The sequence below is a fragment of the Apium graveolens genome, chromosome 10 (assembly GCF_009905375.1).
Source record: "Apium graveolens cultivar Ventura chromosome 10, ASM990537v1, whole genome shotgun sequence".
NCBI classification, from domain to species: Eukaryota; Viridiplantae; Streptophyta; class Magnoliopsida; order Apiales; family Apiaceae; genus Apium; species Apium graveolens.
This window is the reverse complement of record NC_133656.1, coordinates 13,785,533-13,811,516: the sequence shown is the minus strand read 5'-3', so window position 1 is coordinate 13,811,516 and position 25,984 is coordinate 13,785,533. Positions and strand designations below refer to the sequence as shown.

General features: G+C 32.7%; 1 protein-coding gene across 1 annotated transcript; it reads left to right on the top strand.

Annotated features, from left to right (window-relative positions):
* Positions 1-888: 888 nt before the first annotated feature.
* LOC141690418 (uncharacterized) lies at positions 889-7,100 on the top strand. Its single transcript, XM_074495223.1, has 5 exons — positions 889-1,117; positions 1,254-2,159; positions 2,324-2,834; positions 2,974-3,361; positions 6,840-7,100. Exons 1-5 carry the CDS (start codon positions 889-891, stop codon positions 7,098-7,100), a joined length of 2,295 nt encoding a protein of 764 aa, XP_074351324.1.
* Positions 7,101-25,984: the final 18,884 nt, after the last annotated feature.

The window sequence follows — 25,984 nt, the reverse complement described above, 5'->3', positions numbered from 1 at the left end:
AAGAAAAAATGCAAAAGAATAACAATGAAAGAATATTATGCATATAGGTTACAAGTTCGTAAAAGTGAAGGTCCATTTTTCAATTAATTTTTTTCAGCTCATTAATTAATTTTTCATTCACAATTGGAGTTCTTGACAATGATTGTAATGATTCAGGGCAGCATGTTCAATTAGCAGGGCATTTATACCAACAATATGTTGTTGATGTCTTTTCATGTGTTCATATGTTGAACAAACACGCTTATGCTGGTTTCGTACTCATCAAACCAACCTCAGAAGTGATTTATACAATTCCTTAGCGAAGAAAGCTGTTAGTGGAGCAATAGATGCCTCCATTGGAGGAAAAGGTTTCATATTTCCTGCAAATTTTACTGGTTCTAGGAGATATACACAACAAAATTTTCAGGATGCTCTTGTAGTGTGTCGTGTAGTAGCGCATCCTAACATCTTTCTTACTATGACATGTAACCCTCTCTGGGATGAGATTCTTAAAATGATGGACTTACTCCTCGGTTATGCAACAAGAGACTATCCTGACATAATTTCACGTGTTTTCCATCTGAAGCTTGAACAACTATTGGATGATGTAAAGAAGGACTGTTTTGGTAAATGTATTGGAGGTAAAAACATTAACTCATTAATCCACTAAATTTAATATGAAGAAAATAGTGTACAAAATAGTTTAGTAAAACTTTCATAAATTTACAATAATCTACGTTGTGGAGTTTCAAAAATAGTGTTTCCCCCATGGTCATATGTAAATTTGGATGCTTTATTTTCGTATTGTTTAGATTCACGTTATGGAGACATAAAATGTAATGATGTCTTTGTTTAATTTTGATTCATACAACAATATCCAAATAATTAATAAAACTTTTATTTACAGTAATGTATGTTGTGGAGTTTCAAAAGCGCGGTTTCCCCCATTTTTATATGTTAATTAGGGTCGATGGTGAATCGAAGAGGAATCTTGCTGCAAATGTAGACAAGTTTGTTAGTGCGGAGATTCCTGACCCGCTTACTGATCATGTGGGTTATGAAGTAGTCAAATATTTAATGATTTATGGTCCATGTGGTCTAGAGAATACAAAGTCCCCTTGCATTAAAGACATGAAGTGTAACAAGCATTTTCCTAAAAATTAATATAAATATTTGTATGAAAATTTCCATGATGATTATTTTACACCCTGGATATATTAACTGATTATTCTAATGTTGTAGGTACTATTGAGAGACATATTTTGATCAATCAGGTTTCGCAATCTACCTTCGTCGTAATACTGGAATAGCTATTGCAAAAGGAAAATGCAATCTTGATAATTGGTGGGTTGTGCCATATAACCGACATCTGCTGGTAAAGTATCAGTGCCATATGAATGTTAAAATTTTTTGTCAAGCCTGTAGCTTGAAATATTTATTTAAATATTGTTTGAAAGGCCATGATCGTACTACAGTAGAAATCACCACCCATAACAAGAACAATGCCTGTCTAGAAGAATCAGTCGTTGATGAAATATATGCTTATTTTGATGGGAGGTACATTTGTGCCTCCGAAACCGCTTATCGAATCTTTGGTTTTAATATACATTATCGTTCAATTTATATTCTTCGTCTATCATTTCATCTCCCGGGTGAAAGAAGTTGTACTTTTTCAGAGAATGATAGTTTAGAAAAAGTTGTGTGTCGTGAGCAGCAGACACACAGTTTTTTTCTTTTAAATAGAAATGACCCTCATGCGCGTAAGTATATGTATGATGAAATTCCACAGTATTATGTGTGGAATGAGACTGATCGTGTGTGGACAGTACGAACTAAAGGCCGTCAAATTGGCCGTCTTCTTTATACTCACCACAGTGCTTGGGAGCTGTGGTACCTTCGCTTATTGCTTTCAAACATTTGTGGCTCCATATCTTTAGAATCTCTGCAGTCGGTGAAAGGAATTCAACATTCCACTTTCAAAGAAGCCTGCAAGAGTTTAGGTTTGCTAGATAATGATAAGGAATGGCATTCAGTTATCAAAGAATGTTCAGTAAGCAGCTTTCCTGAACAGATTAGAAAACTGTTTGTTCATATTATTGTTAATTATGAAGTTTCTGACCTCAGAAATTCATGGGACCAGCATTGGAACCATATGGTAGACAATATATTGATGAAAAGACGTGATTTATGCATTGATGACCACAACCCTTTCTCTGACAAGCAGCTTCAATTTTTTTCTCTAGCAGATATTTATCTATTTACTCCATATTAATAGAGCAATTAATCTATTATTAAACGTAATCTGCTATTTTTTGTAATTAAAATTTTAATCCTAAAAATACAGAGACCGATAAACTACTCAAGTCTATTGGGACATCATTGAAGCATTTTAAGCAACTGCCTCAGCCTCCGGCAAGTTATCTTCAAACCGGATTAAACAATTTGGTCGTCGAAGAAACAAGTTATAACCTTACTGAAATGGAAGCATATTTTAATTCCCTTTTCTCTAACTGCAATCCAGAACAACTTGAGATTGTTAATGAAGTTATCAAATCTGTTGAGTCAAAAAGTAGTGGCGTGTACTTTATTTACGGTAGTGGTGGTTGTGGCAAGATGTTTGTTTGGAAGACAATCATCTACAAGTTAAGGTCACTTGGTTTTATTTTTTTGCCGGTTGCTTTATCTGGAATTGCTGCAACCCTAATGCCCAGTGGAAGTACTGCTCATTCTAGGTTCATGATACCTATTGTTTTAGACGATTGCTCTTCGTGTGCCATTAGTCATGATTCTGATATTGGTGAGCTGATAAAACACATAAGCTTAATTATATGGGATGAATCACCAATGCAACACATGTATGCTTTTGAATGTTTAGATCGTTCTCTCCGATATATAATGAAAGTTGTTGATCCTTTATCGGAACATGAGGCTAAACCAATCAGTAATACCAGAAGAAGTTGAAAGCTTAAAATTATTTGCCGAATGGGTACTTAGAATTGGAAATGGTGTCATCGAAGCTCCCAAAGGTTCTTCATTGGATTGTGGAGAAGATGAAATTGTAATTCTACCGTACTTCTGTGATCCTGAAATTAAAAATTCAATTAAGAATATGATTGAGTGGACATATCCAAATTTGCTATCACATTACAAGACTCCAAAGTATTTAAGTGAAAGAGACATTTTGACTCTAACCAATTTGGTAGTTGGTCATCTCAAGTCTTTTATTGTCCAAAGCATTCCTGGGGATGATTTCACGTACAATAGTGTTGATAGAGCAGAGAATTTTGGTGGCACTCTTTTAGAATTGAGTTTCGCATTCCCCCCAGAATATTTGAACTCTGTTAACCTACCTGGGTTACCACCTCACGAGCTTAAGTTGAAGGTAGGTGTTTGTGTCATGTTAATGCGCAACTTAAATCAGACACTTGGCCTTTGCAATGACACTCGAATGATTATAACTAGATGTTTAAGTCACAGTGTAGAGTGTGAAGTAATATGTGGCGCTTTTATTGGCACGAAGAACTTTATTTCCAAAATAAAACTTTGCCCAACTGACACGAAGCTTCTCTTTGAACTAATACGGAAGCAGATGCCTCTCCAAGTATGTTATTCCATGACCATAAACAAATCACAGGGTCAATCAGTAGAAAGGGTAGGATTATATTTCCCCAACTCAGTTTTTACTCATGGTCAGTTATACGTTGTCGTTAGTAGGGTAACCTCTCCTTCCGGGCTAAAAGTCTTCATTGATTCGAATAGTGGAGAATTTACCAATGTCACTAGAAATGTTATTTACAAAGAAGTATTTTACAACTTGCCATAGTAGAATTTCAGGAGATGCAGATGTACAATATTAGTGAATTGATTAATATAACTAAATTTGTCATTGTTTCATTATCTACATTAATCAAATGCTGTATTTTGAACATTATGGGTACTCAATGTTAATGAAAATTGAAAGTCTATTATTATGAAGATCGAGACATGTTGGTAATCGATTGAGCATAGTATGTTTTAAGATGAAATGTATAAATGAACCATTATGATAATACATACTTGGTTTTTTGGAAATTTAATTATAATGCAATGCACTATTTAGAGGAACGCATAGTTGAAAACTACCACACAAATTACTAATCTCTTTTAAATCAAAATTCTAAAACTTGAAATTGTAACATATATATACAGATTTTTTCTGATAAATGGAATATTTCATTCCTGATTAATTCAACATATGGAGAAATGATCATATGGTATGTAATCATGCATTTGTAAAAAGTAAATATTTTACGGTACAATAGTATACCCAACGTTCCATGATTATATGTAATGGATGAAAAATTTATGAAATGCATCCTAGTTTACTATCAACATTTTTTTGTGAAACATGTTAGTTGATGTCGATAAATCATAACTTATTGATTTGTACCTTCTTAAGAAGAAATTATCATTATATGTATAGACTGTTTTAGGCGCATAGTAATGTATATTAACATATTTCAAGCTGTGGAATTTACAAAGAACAAATCATTTATTTTTTGATTTTATGTAAAGAAAAAGAGGAACAACTATAACCAAAATATTCCTGTTATTATTAATTAGCATATTGCACTCTATATTCACCTTAACCATCAATAAATTTTGAAAAAACCATACGTTAAAATTGAAAAGGATATGTAAACATTTATCTGACGAAAAAGATTTTCTTAAAGGGCAAGTCCAAGAGTGGCCAAGATTTTTGGCCTAAATCTAGGCCAAAATTTGGACCGAGACAAGTCTTTATTCCAACAATTCGGGCTAGATGTTCAAATTCATATATAAATATTTTATTCTTTCAAGTATTAATATATTGTTATTTTAATGTGTTGATACTAATTCACATACATAATTGAATTGAACCGGAATGAATAAGATCATATCAATATCAAACTTATTAAATGTAATAAATTAAAAAAAATTAGTACACTTAAACAAGAAATTAAAGAAAAATTAATATTATATTTAATTAACTAAAAGAAAATTAACAAATATTAAAAGACTTTGGATTAGTATATTGTTCCCACAAATGGTCGATTAATGCATCTCGAAGAGCAATATGAGATTATCTAGACATGTAGGAAGCTTAACCCTCAGACAATATAGACCTATGTAGTCAATCGAAAACCCGCAATTTTATGACAACATTTCGATGTTCATCTTCGTACAGTTTCACAACTGCATGCGCGTCCTTTTTTCTAAAATGTGCAGTGTTCAGTTGGTTTCTACTGATCTACATCGTTTGATTACAATTTACGCAACAGATAAAGAGACTGACTTCACTGTTGACATGCAATTTCGTATGAAAATGCGGAACCACGGTTATTTTAAAATCTTTTTTCATTACATGAATGATGTTCATCTTAAAACAATAGGTGATGATCCATGTATATGTAAATGGAGACATGATAACAATGACTCAATAACCCGATGTGATTTCCTGTGACTCTTTGTACATGCCAATAAGCAAAAGTTATCTAGGAAAGTACATAGGTAGTAGTTTAACTTTTACCTATAAATTGTAAAACAGATTTTTTAGTTTTTACACATCTCTGAATAAATTAATTAGTTGTTACATGTAATAGTTACTTTAAAACATATTTTTTGAAGACTTATGTCGTTGCCCAAAATAAGTTGTCCTATATACATCTGCTCCATATATAATTAAAGGAAAAACAAAATCACCATATATACGAGGATATTTAACACACCCTTCTTTAATTTCTTTAGAATTAGATTTTTTTATTACAAATACAAAATTTAAATCTGTATTTTACAGAACACGCAATATGAAAGCACTTGTGATGTTATATGTTACTTGGATTATGCTAGAAGTATATGACATGGATACGTTGCACACAATTTGGGTACAGTAATATTTTTAAAATTATGCGTGTGTCTAGACTACAGAGGCTGTTCAACTTCGAAGCTCCATGTTCCCGGATTGCAACCATTATGTGTTTAGGCATCTCCATTATGTGAATTTCTTTTACAAAAAATTGTTAGCATTATGTGTTGATACATATTTTTTATTATAACATTACCATAAAGTATATATATTTTCGTTAATACATAATTTTACAAATGAATTGGTAACGGTGTTTAATGCAACAGTAGATATTACGTTTTATACTATGCATGTGGGTGTTTCATACGTCTCTAGGAAGTATTAATATATACTTGATACGCTAACCTTTAATTCATTTATATATATATGTATTCATTTTTTTAGTCTTTCAAGGTGCATATTATGCATTTGAAGTACTAATTCAACAAGAAATGTTGTTGTACACTGTATATAGGGTGCAGTAGAAGTTAAATAGTTTGATTGATAGAGACAAACCATTTCATCTCAAAAAGAGCAATGTACTTTTATATATAAATAAGAACTACATTGAATATAACATTAACCCAGACGCCTGTTACTGTTCTACATGATTACTTTATTGATTTATCTATATAACTCCTAAATGTATCAATTGACAACTATAGCTCATAGCTCTCTATTGCAGATAGTATACTTACTTGCAAAAATATTGTAAACCACACTATGGCATCTTCTTCCATTCCCAGGTATAAAAAATACTTGAACTTTGCATACTCCATACAGCCTTTTGTTATTGTCTTTTACTCTTCAACACAGTTACTATCAAACATGTGAACTTTTACTGTAAGTGTAGCTATACGTATTTTTTTTATTATATTGTTAAAAAAATATGTAAAATTTCTCGGTTTGTTGGTTTTACTGTATGCTTTATCTCGGTTTTGTTGTATGTTTTTTCTCGCTTTTTATGGTTTAAATGTTTGTTTCGTGATACAACAAGTCACTTTCAAGAAATTCAGATGATGATATCATGCAACAGATATATGATTATAAGTATGATGCCAGGGAGAATCTTGAGAAGTCCGTGAAAAAATTTAATTTAAATATTGCTCTGATGATGGAGCAGAACATTGAGCTTAGTCGTGACCACAAAGAGAGTTCAACTAATTTTACTAAGAAGGTGGAACTCCTACTTGAAGAAGTCGGGAAACTAGGGATTGAGGGTATAATGATCCGTGAAGAAATGAATAAGATTATGTAATGCCTCTCCCTGTTTAATAATGTTAATGATATTAATTAATGTTATGTTTCAAGCTGTTGAAAACAGATTACTATGTAATCGTGTATAAAATTATATATAATTAATGGATTTATATATGAACTAGAGAAGTGTATGAATTATTGTTTTAGATGAGTAAATTAAAACTAAAATTTACTATTTAATGTTTACTATTTCAATTAAAATTAAAATTAAAATAAGGTATTCCTAATTCATCAATTAAAATTTACTCTGATTACTTCTGTGTAATAGATTTCACTTATTGACCTCACCTTAACGGGATTTTTTGCCATTAAAAAATTTAATGTTGATCGTATATACAGTAATCCAATGTAAACCACGCAAATCCATAAAAAATTAATTTCGTTCTTCACGTCACATATTTTGTGAAATTACCATTGACTACTTTGGAATATGTTGTAAATTTCTGTGATTTTACTATTATTTCTTCAAATTGCATTTATTATATGTCAACAGTAGAAAACAATAATTAAAATGATAGGACTCCATTAAATTTTACGGAATGTTTTACTGTCACAGTAATTGTTTAGTAATCCAAATTATTGTGACTTGTGTGAAATTAATTTTCTTCTGGACCTTACATTATCGGAAAATCTTGATTGTGATACAATGACAAAGCTATATTTTTCAACACATTTAATAATTTGGAGTGTGTTAGATTTTATCATGATCATATAATTCTTTCACTGCATTAATAATGTTTAACGGTTTGTTGCAAATATACAGTTTGGTATGGAGGCCTTATTTTTTCTCATTTATAAAATATTTTAGTAGTTGCATCAGTTTTAAATGTAAAAAACTGACACATTTTAAATGGAAAAACTATTTTCATAATGACATTGGAACGATATTAAATGTAGAGCTTGACGCTTATAAGTAATTTATATAATGATATATAGTTCAGAAATTAATGTTCATCATCCAACATGAATTAACTTATTGTTGTCAGTAGCAAATACTAACATGAATTACGGTACAGAAAATAGAAGGACTTCTGTATAAGAACCCAAAAACACATATGACCATTTACAACATTTTGCAATTACAACTAAATTTACTACTTTTTTGGGTGTAGTTCATTAACGTTTTGTTGTTATTATACAGTTTTGTAAGGAGGCTTTCATAGGTTGACTACATTTTTAGCAGTATGATCCAGTCATTGTCTTCTCTGTTCGTTAATTGTGAAATATAAAAAAGTACGCATTTTAAATTGGAAAAGAATTATCATAATTAATAGATATATAAACCTTCATTAAAATCATATAAACCTATGGAATCGTACTACATCATTTCCTGTCATGCTAACTGAACAGTATTCCACCAATTGAGTTGCTCATAGAAAATTTGAAAATTTATATTTCAGTACTACTTAATTAGTAACAAAAACTCATGTGAATTACGGCACCGATAATAGAAGGACTTTTGTGGAAGAACATATAATACTATGATCATTTCTCCCATTTTACTAATAGAATATAATTTACTTTAATCTTGGATGGATTTGTTTAACGGTTTATTGCAATTATACAGTTTGGTATGGAGGCCTTAATTTTTCTCATTTATATAATATTTAAGAGACTTTAATAGGGTGACCACATTTTTAGCCGTATGATCCAGTAAAAGTCTTCTCTGTTCGTTAATTGTGAAATGTTAAAAAAAGTACTAAATTTAAAGAGGAAAAGAATTATGATAATTAATAGAAGTACAAACAGTAACTACAAATAGAAACATATAATAGAAGGAGTTTTTTATTACAACATAAAAATACGTAGTGAGCATTTGTCCCATTTCGCTATTAGGATTTAATTTACTCCAATTTTACATCAATTTGACTTACTGTTTTTGGCAATTATACATTTAGGTAAAATAAGCCCGAGAGTACTCTAAATTAAACTAAATTAAAATTTACTTATTTCCATCAATTACAATTTACTTATTCATATATGGCCATTGCTTAAGCCTGAAGAGTACTCTAAATTAAATTAATTTTTTTGGCATTGTATAATGCAAACTATAGCCTAAAAGTTGTTTGAAAAGTTTATTATTTTATTGAAAAAGTATTACATTTACAACTTTATGATGGAAAAATTATTCTGAAATGCAATTAATTTAATGAACTTTTATTTTCAAGTACAACCAATGTACGATTTTATTAAGTAATTTTCGTTTCAATTTTTTTGGTACGGGGAAAAAGTACAAACCTTCATTAAAATCATATTAGCCTATGGAATTGTACAACATCATTTCATGTAATGCTAACTGAAAAGTATTCCACCAATTGTGTTACACATAGAAATTTGGAAATTATATATTTTAGTGCTACTTAACTATTAACAAAAACTAATGTGAATTACGACACAGATAATAGAAGGACTTTTATGGAATAACATATAATATAAAATGATCATTTCTCCCCTTTTGCTAATAGGATATAATTTACTTTAATCTTGGGTGGATTTGTTTAACGGTTTGTTGCAATTATAAAGTTTGGTACGGAGGCCATATTTTTTCTCATTTTTGCAATATTTAAGTAGTTGCATCAATTTCAAATGTTAAAAATTGACGCACTTTAAATGGAAAAACTACTTTCATAATTGAAATGGACCAATATTAAATTGAGAGGTTGATGCTTATATGTAATTTATATAATGATATATAGTTCCGAAATTAATGGTCATTGTGTGACATGAGTTAAAGTATTAATGTCAATAACAAATACTGACATGAATTAGGGAACATAAAATAGAAGGACTTCTGTATAAGAACCCTGAAACACATATGGCCATTTATCACATTTTGCTATTAGAACTAAATTTAGTCCAATTTTGTTTATATTTCATTACTATTTTGTCGCTATTATACAATTTCGTAACGAGGCTTTCATAGGTTGACCACATTTTTAGTTGTATGATCTAGTAAAAGTTTTCTCTGTTCGTTAACTGTGAAATGTAAAAAAAGTACTCAATTTAAAGAGGAAAAGAATTATGATAATTAATAAAAGTATAAACAGTAACTAAAAATAGAAACATAGAATATAAGGAGTTTGTTATTACAACATAGAAATACATAGTGAACATTTGTCCCATTTAGCTATTAGGATTTAATTTACTCCAATTTAACGTCAATTTGACTTACTATTTGGGGCAATTATACAATTAGCTAAATTAAGCCTGAAGAGTACCCGAAATTAAACTAAATTCAACTAAATTACAATTTACTTATTTCCATCAATTACAATTTACTTATTCATATATGGTCATTGCGTAAGCCTGAAGAGTACTCTAAATTAAATTAATTTTTTTGGCATTGTACGAAATAAAATTTTGTTCCTATTCACTGAATGTACAATGCAAATTATAGCCTAAAAGTTGTTTGAAGAATTTATTAATTTATTGAAAAATTATTACATTTACATCTTTATGATGGAAAAATTATTCTGAAATGTAATTAATTTTAAATAAACTTTTATTTTTAAGTATAGCCAATGTACGGTTTATTAAGTAATTTTCAGTTTCTTAAATTTCTTAATGAATATTTGTGCTGCATTTGAACTTTTTATGTATATATAATAGAGTTACATATGTAGCACATCAAAAACTTCATATATTGCATATTCAAATACTCTCTGCTATGGCCGCTACCACGATCAACACACTAAGTGAACGGAACCTAATGTGAAAATAATTGGCAGACCGTAGCAAGACTCGCAACAAAATGGAGAAAAATAATTTTGATTACTGGAAATGTCATTGGTCTTAACTTAATCTCAACCTCGGGGTCAGGAGTTTACGTCACAAACAACAAGAACAACAACATAATACAAACCCAACTCATTATTAATACATTAACACGACCCTCTACTTCCCAAAATCTTTTTCAGGTTTACGTATGACTTAGGTTACATAACTATTACAACCAAACTTATTTAACAAATATGACACAACTAACTTATTACAGCAACTCAACATACCACATGTGGTCTGACACAACTACCTCAGAGGAGCCTTGGATTGGAGGGACTGGAACTCTGTCCCGGACTGTGACGAATGGGTCTACAAGGCTTCTGCAATATATATATATACACAAAACAATCTGCAAGGGTGAGCGATCAATTACTCAGCAGTACCACTATATGAATAACATATAAAACAGTTTATGATAAACAGTTATAGGAACATAAATCATAATTTGTTACCAAAATAAGTAAAACATGTATAAACTGGATATCAAAAACTAGCATGCTCTGTAAAACATAACATCAGTAGTGTGCTATGTAAATATCAAAGTCAAGTTTTAGCATGCTATTTTCATTTTCAAATCTAATGTTCCATTACAGGAAACACAAAACCATATGTTACGTTACGAGAACCACAAAACCAAAATCAGATATATATTAGATGTTATCTAGGGACGGCTGATCAAGCCTCCACATAATTTAACTAGGATAGATGGTCGGGCTATCACACAATTCGTCTAGGAAAACTGATCAGGCTTTCACACAATTCGTACCGGATCCGTAGAGACTAGCTAGGTCTCTGATAAGTTACGCTAGACTAATCGATGAAAATAGGGCGCGCAACCGACTTATCCACTTACAATCGTTATCTAATATCTGATTCTTTTTATCCAGCTCTCTAAACCACTTTTACCTATCTATTTTTAAAACAATTCTATCACAACACACTTTCCAAAACCTTTTCCATTTTAATCACAGTTTAAAGATAGGCATTTTCAGAAGTTACTTTTCCCCTAAACATAATTTAAACAAACATTTTCAAATACAGGAGATACACAATTTAAAATATTATGTTCCACTACGCAATTTAAATCAACAGTTATTCATATATTACTGAACCCTGAAAGATTTATTCAGGGGTACTTGTCTTGCAGAGCTTTACAACTATTACTGGTTGACTTTGGACCGAGTTGGACGCTCGGGATTTATCGTCTAACTATTAAACTATCCTGGATTCGACTTCAACACTCAAGTCCTTTAATTGGAACCTTATTGAGCTTGTCGATTGAGTACTAGGCTATCTTTAGCCCGATGTCAACTCTCGGGTCTTCCGATTAGAACCTACAGAGTCGAAATACTATATGTTAGACGACCAGCTATGCTTGACATATCCTCCCTAATATTCTACATGTACGATATAAAATCCTGACTCATAATTATTCATATTATTATAGTCACATAACAACTAGGGTTCACGTGCTCAAAACTGGGTTCGATAATCATTTTCGAAAAATACATATACCCGTCGTTACAGAAAACAGGGTAATCAGTTATTTTACAAAATATCTTATCATGACACATAATTAGGTTCCGTAATATACTTATATATATTTGATCGATATTTCCGATAATTACAGGATATGTCCCCGTATTCCCGAAAATAATTTTTCGGAAATGGGGCAGCATCTCCTTTATTTATCGGACTTCCTGTCGAAACATAATCGAAGCAACACAACCATCAATCATCGGTACAATTTTTAAAACTAACACCTATTTTTCATTTTGAAAATAATTTTAAGAATTAAATTATTTATTAATAATTTTTGGACTCAGAATTATTCATCAGAGTCCACCGTCAACTCCTCGAAATTCATCGTTGACGGCGGCAAAATTTAATTGTGCCCGATAATATTTGGGTTTCCAAATAAACTCTACCGATAAATAAAATCTTTCCCGCATAAAATATATTTTTATTTCATGAATAATAATCAAATATTCCTGCAGAAATGATAATAAAAATTCGATCAGCAATAACCGAATCAAAGTAACCAAACCAACAAAACACAGAATACTGCACACTCGCGCCTCACGTGCCACCAACACACACACAATCGCATCATACACAAAACACACATATATAGATTACACACACATCACACCATTACACACACACATATATACAAAATTGTATATATATATATGCCAGCACGCAATCACCACACCACCGAATCACAACCGGCAGCCACTCACCCGAAAAGCACAGCGGCGGAAACCAAATGAAACATGGGAAGATAAAGAGAGAACGGGGAGGAAGGAGAGGAGGGAGAGAGAGTAGAGAAGAGAGAGATGAAATTTACAAGAGAGAGACCGACAGTATAGAGAGAGTGAGAGAGACTGCAAGAGAGTGCAGAGAGGGAGATAAGAGATTAGGGGAAAAAGAAAAGTTTTGTTTTATTTTTGTTTTAAATCACCAGATAGTGCCACGTACACAATAAGGGGACACGCACCAAAACCTTAACCTGAAAATCAAACACGTGTCCTGCAAGCCTGATTTTTCGACCCGCATTCGTAATTTAACGAACAAACTTACGGGTAGATTTATCCCGAAAAATTCCCAATTAAATTTTAAAATTCTCCGAATAATTAGAAACTAATAACACATAAGTTTCATAATTTTTAATTCATTTTTGAAATACGCATCAGACCCGCATTTTATGATTTAACGAACAAACGTGCGGGTGAATTTAATCCGAAAAAATTCTGAAGTATTTTTAAAATTCTCAAAATATTTCAAACTAAAGAAAATATGACTTTCATTTTTGAAACATTCAGGAATTTAATACTGAATTTACTCTTAAATACAATCAGAAAATCATTTAGGAATAAATAATTGATGAAATATTATTTTCTAAATTTTATAAATTCCCAAAAATAATTATTAAAATTATAAAGTAATGAAAATAATTTAAAGATAATTCCAATATTTATGAAAATAATTCTTCAATAAAACCACTTTAAAAGTAAACACAAAATAATACTGCTCAACAATTAATTATACAAATAATCCTCGAACACTGATAAGTCACACATAGTTAATAGTATGGGCAACACACAGCTGACAGAACCACAACATATTTTATTTATTTAATTATTCAATAATTACACTTTTAATAATACAAAAATACGAGTCGTTATAACTTTCCCCCTTAAAAAGATTCTATCTTCAGAATCTTAACTAACTAAACAAATGAGGTTATTTTTCAAGCATATCCGACTCTAACTCCAAAGTAGACTCTTCTACTCGAGGATTCCTCCAAAGTACGTTGACTATGGGAATCGACTTATTTCTAAGGACTCGCTCTTTACGGTCTAGGATCTGGATTGGTCACTCGACATAGGACAAATCTGGCTGAAGCTCGATTGGCTAATATTCAATTACTTGGTTTGAATCAGGGATATACCGCTTCAGGATATATACGCGGAACACGTTATGGATATACTACAGCTGCGGCGGCAGCACCAACTCATAGGAAACTTTACCTACCTTTCTCAATACCTCGAATGGTCCGATATACCTAGGATTTAGCTTGCCTTTCTGTCCAAACCTAAACAATCCTTTCTGAGGTGAAACTTTCAACAATACCAACGATCTTATTTCTACGTCTATATCCTTTTGATGTAAGTCAGCGTTCTTTCTCTGTCTATGCTGAGTTGCTTATAATCTTTTCCGAATAAATACCACTGCCTATTTGGTTTGCTGCACTAACTCATAACCTAATAACTTCTTTTCTCCCACTTCAACTCAATAAAGTGGGGACCTACACATACGTCCATATAAGGCTTCGTAGGGTGGCATTCCTATACTAGCATGATAACTATTATTGTAGGAAAACTCGATTAACGTCAGGTGATCATCCCGATTTCCCTTAAAATCCAAAGCACGTACTCCCAACATATCCTCTATCGTCTGAATCGTCCTCTCACTTTGAAAATCTGCCTGGGGGATGATAAGCGGTACTCATCTTCAACTTAGAGCCAAAACATTCCTGGAATTTTGTCCAAATCCTCGAGTTAAACCTTGGATCTCGATCAGACACAATTGAAATAGAGACTCCATGCTTGGTCACAATTTCATCCATTTATATCTTAACTAGTGTATCCAAAGAATATCTTTTACTGATCAGGAGGAAATGCGTAGACTTAGTCAACCTATCAATTATCACCCAAATAGCATCATGATTCAATTTAGTTCTTGGTAATCCCTCCATAAAATCCATCACAATCCCCTTCCCATTTCCACTATAAAATCTCTAGGGGTTGCAACAATCCACTTGGTCTTTGATGTTCTGCCTTTACTGTTTGGAAAGTATGACATTTACCAACCCCCTTAGCTATTTCCTTTTTCATTCCTGGACACCCAAAAGTTCTCCTTCAGATCTCGCTACATCTTAGTGCTTCCAGGTTGGATAAAAAACCTAGAATTGTGGGCTTCCCAATATATCTCATTCGTCAGCTTAGGGCTCATTTGTTTACCCCTTTTTAAAGCTGAATGAAACATATCTTAATGATTCATATGATTCAGGTTATTTGGCACACAAGTTTTACTTGCTCAATGATTCATAATACACAAAATCATTCAGATACAATATGTTAACGGAACCCATTCATGTGTAAAATCTCCGGAATCTATTACACCCTCTATTTCTTTTTAATATTAACTTGATTTTTCTGCACTCTTTTTAAGTGATTTTAGCTCATAGTTAAAAATAATTTTTAAAATTTTATTTTTTAAAATAAAAATATATAACTTAAATTTTTATTTACAAAAAAAATTAAGAATAAATAATGCATTTTAAGATGCGTGCAGAAAAGTTAAGATGCATTTGATGAATAAATAATTCTTTCCTATTTCAAAATAATATATTAATAAAAAAAACTGAAAAATAAAAAAAATGTTATTATAAGAGTCGTCATTTATCGAAATTTAATGTATCATCTAACATCTTGATATATATTATTTGTATTGATAATACATATTTTCTCTACATCAAACATTCAATAAATCAATATTCTTAAATTTTGTATCTTGTTTAAACTTGTTGTTTAGAAAAATTATTTGAAAATTTTTATTCAGAAATTATAAAAAAATTATATATCAAACAATATTATTTGTTCAGCATTCAGAATTTTGATTCATTCAAATCATTCAGAACTATTAATAATTCAGATATAAATCATTCAGATTTTCCAAACTGCCCCTTAGTCGCATTGGAATCCATTCTCTAGAGGAAAAATCCAAACACTCCTCTATTGTCCTTTTTGGGTAAAAATTTCCTCTCTAGTTAAACTATCTAATTCTTGATCCATTACCTCGTCCGGAAACTTATTAATCTTTTCCATTAATTCTGGCTGGAAAGTAACCTCATATAATTGCTCTTTATTATCTCCCAGTACTCGTAATTCAATCTCATACTTTTCCAATTCCTTTGTCAACTCCTTAGTGATCTTAGTCACATTCAATCTTTATTTTCTACTCAAGGTATTTGTCACTACATTGACCTTTCCTGGGTGGTGATTAGTAGAACAATCAGAATCCTTAATCAATTCTAACCAGAATTCATATCTTGAACTTAGTACACAGTTGTTTCTTTCCCAATTTCCGGAGATAAATCTCCAGGTATTTTGCATGGTCTTCCTTGGTCCTTGAATGGATGAGGATGTTATCAATAAATACAATTAAAACTTATCCAAGTACTCCTTATACACTCTGTTCATTAAACCTATAAGGCGACTAGTACGTTTGTTAATCCAATTGACAACATTAGAAACTCGTAATGTTCATATCTGGTTCTGAATGCAGTCTTTGGTATGTCTTCAGGCTTAATCTTCAACTGATGATACTCTAATCTTAGGTCAATCTTCGAGAAATAACACGCTTCCTTAATCTGGTCAAATAAATCATCAATCCTGGGTAGGGAATACTTATTCTTGATGATCAACTTAATTAACTCCCGTTAATCAATACATTACTTCAACTTCCATCTTTCTCCTTATAAACAATACCGGGGCACCCCACTAGGATACACTTGGCTTAATCACTTTCGTGTCCAACAATTGCTGGAGTTGCTTAGCTAATTTATTTATCTCTACTGGGTTATACAATACGGAACTTTTAGAACTGGTTCTGCTCTGGGTACTAAATCAATGGAAATTTCTATTTCACGGTCTAGGGTAGTCACTCCTTCTGGAAAGACGTTTGAGAATTCGTCTACTACCAAATTCCCTCCAACTTAGGTGTTTCCTTCTTAATATCCACTACCTGAGTTAGATATGCCTTACATTCTCATCTTACTAACTCCTTTACTTGTATGATTGAAAGAAACTTCTTATTTTGCTTCTGCCCTTGGAAACGTACCCTAATACTGGCTCCCGTAAATATTACAATTTGCTTCTTCTGGAAATCAGTCTTTTCCTTATGATGGGATAACCAATCTATTCCTAAGATTATATCAAATTCTCTTAACTCGAAAGGTATAAGGCCAGTTATAAAAGAATGTCTTAAGATTTCTACAGGGCATTTAGGACAGGACTAATTTACTGGTTCTTTATCTTGATTAGCCACTTCTATAATTAAGGGTTCATTTACAAATTCCAACCTTAAATTCATTATACCCACATATATACAACTTAGACACTCCAGAATCAATCAATACTTTAACAGGTATAGAATTAAGGAAGAGTGTACCTGCTAGCACATCAGGGTCTTAAGAAAATGACCTTTTAGTCATCTTAAAAGTCCTAGCCTTGGGTGTGCTGGATGTCTGGCCTTTCAATGCAAAACTATCTTGAGAAACACTCCTACAGTTCTTGGCAAGATCTCCTACCTTGCGACAATTATAACAGGTGACTCCTGGATTTTCCACTCTACCTTCCAATGCATAGTGTCCTTTCTGTATGCACTTGAAACATTTAATATTTGCTTTGCACACTCCACCATGCCTTTTACCACATTGCCTACACTCTTCTATTGGTGGACCGACCGACTTGACTCGATTATAGCTGGTCGAGATGTTACTAAGCTTGTTCTGAGAAAAGCTTTTTCTTTTAAATTTCCTATCCCTATTCCTTCCAAACTTTTTCTGAAACTTCAGACTATATCCCCCTTGATTTTGTTTTGAAAAATTAACGGCATGGTTCACTCCTTGATGTTGCTGTTACAACTGAAGTTGTTGTTGTTGAATCTGTTTCTGCTGCTGTTGGATAAACTGCTACTGGAGTTGTAGTTGTTGTTGAGCCAAAAGAGTCGTCTGTTGGCGCAACAAATATAAAATTTTGTTTATAACTGAACCTTCATTAAAACTACTGCTATTTTCTTTAGACTGGGTAACTTTATGAAGTGGCATTTTCCTAAAATACAGCAGTGGATTTATTGAAAAACTTAACAAGAATGTATGACAGAAATATCGCAGTTTAAACGGTGCACATGTATCAGGAGAATGCTGCCCAGAAAAAATACCCATGTCTTTATCATCGGGGTCCATTTATAAAAGATATCTAGATTAACAACACTAGAAACAATAGCAACAATGATAGCAGTAGAATTAACAACAATGCAGAAAAACCGAAATATGAAGACACTAAATACCGTAGCATGGCTCCTCAATACAACAACTATAAATTAAATTCCCACCACTACTAAAATACAACAGCTAAACTATCTGATATATAACAAAACTTGGCTAGCTATATCAACCACAAACTACATAGAGCAAACTGGTAAACCAAGTCAAACTTAAGGAACTCTGGACTCTACTAGGCACAGTAGTCCGAGTTTCAACCAACCATTCCTCTAAAGGCGGTCTCCTATCACCTGCAAATGACTCGTCCACCGCTGAATTAACTTTTCTAAAGCTGCAACCTTCGTCATTAGATCCTGAATCCTCTCAGCTATCTCTGCTATCTTCATTTATGAAATAGAAACCTGATATAGAGCCTTTATTCCTCCGGACAATCAACTTTTGGTTGCCTTCGACAACTAGGACTGTCTAACTACAAAGGTTACTGATGAAATTAATTTCCATGGAATATCAAGCAGAATTATGAAATCAATGAATTCTTAGTACCGTATAGTTTACAACACTTAATTCGGTGGCGTCCCGCCAGACCTTCTATCACACAAACAAATAGTCAAATCATATTCATTATTTGCCCCAATCAACCGATAAAATTACCAAGGAAAGAAAAAATGTTTAAATAGAAAATTTGTAGGTGGGGAGAAGAATCTAGATCATGATGAAATCAACACAGCCTTTGGTTTGCTTACTTCGAGGTCTGACCTTATTACGGGAAAATAAGCAACTTATTAGGCGATAGAAAATCATTCGGGGAAACAAAATATGTATCAAGAAAGGTGTATAAGGGTTCAAGTTATAACAACAATATTGATCCACATACACCACAAAACTTGGTTGTCATAGTAGCCACCGACTACTATCATAACATACTATCTGAACTCACCGAGGTCACACACTCATTCGAGTAACATCACTAGACATGGAATACGTGATAGTTAGGAATGACATTGGTGTCTCTACAGCCAAAACATCAAGAATCCGCTCCGAATCCGAACTCTCATGCTCATACTTGCTTTCTCGAGAGAGGAAACTAGAAATCTCTATTAGACACTGCCAACAACGTATATATATGAGGGAGACACACTAAAAAGGTTAGGGTAGTTCCATCAAATAATCAATAGATGTCAGGGTTATGCCTTCGAACCCCCGACTGGACTCTTAGACTCACTCCTCTATATGAGTTGCTAACTCACACCACTGAATACAATTTCCTACTCCCTTTTGACTCTATTCCTAACCTAAATTAGGGACTTACGCCTGTAACTCTGATACTAACCTTTGACAGCCTCAACCCCGAGGTCAGGAGTTGACGTCACAAACAACAATAACAACAACATAATACAAACCCAACTCATTATTAATATATAAACAAGACCCCCTACTTCCCAAAATCTTTTCCAGGTTTAAGTATGACTTAGTTTAAATAACTATTACAACCAAACTTATTTAACAAATATGACACAACTAACTTATTACAACAACTCAATAGACCACATGTGGTTTGACACAACTACCTCAGAGAGCATGGTATATGAGGGACTGAAACTCTTCCCCGGACTGTGACGAATGGGTCTCCTAGGTATCTGAAATATATATATATATATATATATATATATACACACAAAATAATCTGCAACGGTGTGCAATCAATTGCTCAGCAGTACCACTATATGAATAACATATAAAACAGTTTATGATAAACAGTTATAGGAAAATAAATCATAATTTGTTACAAAAACAAGTAAAGCACGTATAAACTGGATATCAATAACTAGCATGCTCTGTAAAATATAACATCAGTCGTGTGCTGTGTAAATATCAAAGTCAAATTTTAGCATGCTATTTTCATTTTCAAATCCACGGTTCCATTACAGGAACCACAAAACCATATGTTCCGTTATGGGAACGACAAAACCAAAATTAGATATATGTTGGATATTATCTAGAGACGGGTGATCAAGCCTCTACACAATTTATCTAGAATAGTTGGCCGGGCTATCACACAATTCGTCTAGGAAAGCTGATCGGGCTTTCACACAATTCATATCGGATCCGCAGAGACTAGCTAGGTCTCTGATAAGTTACGTTGGACTAATCGGTGAAAATAGGGTGCGCAACCGACTTAGCCACTTACAATTGTTATCCTATATCTAATTCATTTTATCCAGTTCTCAAAACCACTTTTACCTATCTCTTTTTGAAATAATTCTATCACAACACACATTCCAAAACCTTTTCCATTTTAATCACAGTTTAGAGATAGGCATTTTCAAAAGTTATTTTTCCCAAAAACATAATTTAAACAAATATTTTCAAATACAGGGGATGCGCAACTTAAAATGTTATGTTCCACTACGCAATTTAAATCAACAGTTATTCATATATTACTGAACTGTAAAAGATTTGTTCAGGGGTACTTGCCTTGTAGAGTTTTACAACTATTACTGGTTGACTTTGGACCAACTTGGACGCTCAGTCTTTAGATTCTCAAAATAATTAAAAACTAAAAACATAAAATTTTCATAATTTTTAAATCATTTTTGAAAGGCGCATCAGACCCACATTTTACGATTTAACAAATAAACGTGGAGGTGAATTTAATCCGAAAAATTTCCGAAATAATTTTAAAATTCTCGAAATATTCCAAACTTAAGAAAATATGAGTTTCATATTTTGTGAAACATTCAGGAATATTATACTAAATTTACTCTTAAATAAAATCATAAAATCATTTAGGAGTACATAATTGATGGAATATTATTTTCTAAATTTTATTAATTCCCAAAAAATAATTATTGGAATTATAAAGTAATGAAAATAATTTAAAGATAATTCCAATATTTATGAAAATAATTTTTCAATAAAACCACTTTAAAAGTAAAAACAAAAAAATACTGCTTAACAATTATTTATACAAATAATCCTCGAACACTTATAAGTCACACACAGTTAATAGCCAGGGCAACACACAACTAAAAGAGCCACAATATATTATTTATTAAATTATTCAATAATTACACTTTTAATAATATAGAAATATGAGTCATTATAGCTTCTATCACACAGGTAGATAGTCATTCAGCAATACCTCCCCTTGTGGAAGGGTTGTTCTTCTCAGTTTACACGAAATGAAAAGGAGAAAAAAGAACGAATTTAAGAGAATTATATATAAAAATATATAGTCAAAAAATATCTGGCTTAGAATCTATCTCTGAACTATAGAGGTTTATCACTAAAGAAAGAAACACATACACATGTATATATATCGATATCAAGTATTATCGCATCGCAATTCACGTGCCTTAATATTTACTATTCCGTCCATCGTTCTATGGACCCATGCTCTTGATCGAGCTTATAAACAATCACCTTTGAAACTCCCTCGACATCAAAAATTGAATATGAGATTTCATTCTAGACATCTTTATTATTAGAATCCTAAGTTTGCACCACAACCTTCCTCATATAGTAATACGACTATTTGTCGATAAGAAGGAATACAGATTCAATATGTAAATAATCGACTTAGTTAATCTATCAATGATAATATATACATCACCACGTCCCGATTAGTAGTACTCAATCTCAACATCCCTTACAATATAACTCTCACGGTTGGTATAGTTTCATTATTCGCAGAATCATTGCTGCATTACTATGGTCCACCGCTGACCTAATGTAGTCATTCATTTTCCTTGGAACCTTAGTAGCTAATCATACGGAGTCCACACTTGTCGTATCGAAATCTTCTAAAGAGGTACATAATCACCATTTGTGATCCATGTAAAACATTTTCCCAACATGACGTCTATACAACATAAAGCAGATAAAATTGCAGAAGAGTTTCAATCAAAGCAACGATAGCAGGTTAATACTATTATTAATCATATGTCCTCAATAGGATACTTGAAACTCAAGTATTCATTAATCCTTTTTGGAACGTAAGTCTCTACCAAAATAAATCTCTACCAACCTACTATTATGGTTGGGTATTGCACAATCATCAGAAGGAATATAAGTCTTCCACACCATAATACAACCTTTACGGCTTTAACCAACATTACTGTATTCCTTTGGCACGAGCGTCAATAATTGCTCTCTTACACTTAAATTGTCGGCCACCTCATTGGCCTATCCTAATAGTAATAATTCCTTACAATCAATGTCGTTTGAACCACCTTCAACTAAATTTTCTACCTCATTTCTAATCACAACTTATGTGAAAATGATTTTCTTAAGTCCAGGTGAGAAAAAAATATCACCATTTTTCCATAAGTTATTGCCTTAGCATTTAAATGCGAACATCATCACGGCTGTCTCTCGATCATACTTAGGACATCTCTTATCTCGGGTCCTTCTTGTTTTCACCAATCTCTACCTTCATTTTGTCGATCTATACTTTCTTATGGTTCAATACGTGCCCCGCCTGGCATTATTATAATTACGTCATATTTCCTTTATCAAAATTTCTATTCTTGAGAGCTTTAAATATTAACTTTCTCCTTGTAAAACCTCTAAGGCTATCCTTAAATCCTTCATCATGTACCCCTAGGTACAGGGTATATCAATATGCCATTTACAAATACCAGAACCATTGTCTACATAGTTCTGAAAATTTTCTCCACTAATCATTAAAGGTTGTTGTTACGTTAATCCTCCTAATTCGTACTGTCAAAACTCATACCGTCCCTATTAAGGTTGAAATGCCAACCCTTATGCATTCCCCTAGGATTCATCTCAAGTTATCAAGGTTTTATCCTTGATTCCATCTTTAAAAGATACTTACACTCTTCCATTAATAAATTAATTCATCTATCCTTGATAAGCGTATCTAATTCAATCATTCCCACCTCGATAGTCTAAACATAACTTCATGGTATCATCCTTTTTCAAACTGAGGTCAATTCATATGGCCTCCAAAAGATAACAACATTTATTTGCTTTTCTTTCCTGACTTGGTAATGATAGAAAGGATGTCCTAAAAGATATTGGTCGTGTTCAACATGAATTTTTTATTTCTAATTACTCATTTACCTCTGTTATTTATCTCAAAAATCATCTCATTGTTGGGATATCTTATATACATAGCATCTCCCTTTTTGGGTTTCAAGTCATAGGTGTTACATACACTTCATATTCTTGAAGTTCACTTCATCCTATTTCCTAATTTCTTGCTTTCCTGACTCCCCAGTCCATTCGTGTTTCCTTATTAATCCATCGATCCATCTCGAAGTGTCATCGAATACTCCTAACTTAAAGGGGATTAATTATATGTATCATTTACGCCTTCAAACCTTGACTTTATCTCATGATCAGTCACCATCGCGCTGATGATGACACACTTATCTCTCTTTATTGCTAGGGTTTCTTGAGGTTTCACATACCAAACTCCTTTATCGCTCCTCAACTCTATTTCCTTTATATCTCTTTCAGTCTTTCTATTTTCGTTTCAATTACAACCATTTCATGAACCAACACATCATAAGCATTTATTTCAAACATCCCGTTATTCTGGATTCGTGTCCTTCTGATGAACCTTGATGACTTTCACAACCTAGATTCATGATCCATCATACTTGTCTGTATCTGGTCTGGCTCTAAAACTTCTGGACTATCTCTTTATCTTCCTTAGCATTCCACCAGTGGGTGGCTTCTCTCTTAGGGAGGTAAGTGGAAAAAATAGTCTTTGGCGCTTCATCAATCATTTAATATCTCAAATAATTCCTCTATTTCCTTTAGCAAGGCTCTTTCCTCGACTGGGCCAGCTTCTTCCTTGGAACTCTAAGAGCTTAGCGACTTAAAGGTCCTAAAAGAATTTACCACCATATTGTTTCCTCATGGTGGTGGTTGGGCATAAAAGTATAAGTTTTGTTTAGGCATGTCCATGAATTGCCCCATAAGAGTATTCGTCCTGGGTATCCCTATCTTACTCGACTTCTATTTTCTCAGTATGAAATGTTTCTTCCTTGCCCATAATCGGGGTCATCTTATATGTTAAAATCCTTGTTTTTCACTTCATTATGTTATGGGTTCCTTCTATCTTTATGGCGACCTCCCTGATTAACACATTCAGGGTTTTCCTTAAATCTTATTCCTCGGACTATTGCTTTCATCTAAGATCCCGTCCTTAAGCTCTTGAACATTTAGAACCCAATTTCAGTAGGAATACCTCATTCTTCCCTTATCATCTTTCCCAGTATTAATCTCTTCTCCACTCATTAGCTTTCTTCCTTCATTAATCACTTTTTATTGGCATAATATGATCTTTTCCAATAATTCAGGCTGTATTGCAATCTCAAACAACTTTTCGGTACCATCTCCAGTTACCTTCACTTCTATTTTCATTTTATTGCAATCTCTTATCAACTATTCCGAAGACATTTATAACGCCCTCCAGACCCGGGGTATAAGTCTGGAGGTTACTAGCTAATCACCAAACCTGTACAATTTGATTAACAATTAATAAAGAAATGAAATTAAACCCCTTTCACACTAACCAGGATCTTTTTAGGTTGAAGTATGAAAACAAGAACCACTAACTACTTTTATTACAAACCAACATTCAAAGTCTCACAAACTCTCTTTATTACAAACCCTTGTCTAATTCATTTTAAGCTAAGTTCAACTTTTGTTCAAACACACACACCTACTATCTATCAACACTCCACCTACTCGGGAAACTCAAAGCTTTCTTCCTGGATTGGGATCAACACCTTGTGTATAAGAGGATCCCGAGGCTTGACTCGCTTCTTTACCACTCGAGTCCTGATTGGTTTCATATTCCTTCTTAACTGAAAACAATAAGGTGAATAACAACAAAAAGGGGTGAGCCAAAAGTTGCTCAACAAGTCCACAAATATATAAACAGTGTTGAAGCATTTTAAATGAATCCGCCATCCCAGGTATATCTGCCAAGATATAACCTCACGAGAATAGAAAGAAGGCCATTACTGGCGAGTACAAATAAACTAAACTGGACACAAGTTCGCATCTATATTCTGCTGATCAGTCAGAATATAATGCAGATCCATATCTCAATATATAGATCCAGTCGGGTACCCAGGCACTACGGCCCACGTCGAGGCACCAGTCATCCCGGTCCTCAGGATTAAGACACACTCAATCCCAAAATATCCTTATCCAGTCCATCGCTTAGCAACCGGGACAATCGGTATGCTTTGATATATTCCAAACACCAGAATATATCAATCTTCATGTGTTACCAACAGAATATGAATCAAGAATCCAAAGAAACGGAGAAATGAAGAATTGAAATGAAATATGAACAAAAGAATAGGGATTGTATATTAGTGATCAAGAACAATAATCAAGAGAATGTAAATGTGATAAATATTTGAATCAATATCACTATTCTGAAAGTAGAATAGAGGAAAAACTTGCCTTCTGCGCGACTTACTGCAATTGAATCACTTATGTCTACCACCTTGGACTATTACCGACTCAACTGGCCTGGC

Coding starts and splice junctions, on each gene's coding strand:
- LOC141690418 (XM_074495223.1), top strand. CDS start 889: ATGTATGTTGTGGAGTTTCAAAAGCGCGGTTTCCCCCATTTTTATATG. Junction 2,160..2,323: donor CAATATATTGATGAAAAGAC/GTGATTTATGCA, acceptor CTAAAAATACAG/AGACCGATAAACTACTCAAG. Junction 2,835..2,973: donor GAATCACCAATGCAACACAT/GTATGCTTTTGA, acceptor ATGGGTACTTAG/AATTGGAAATGGTGTCATCG.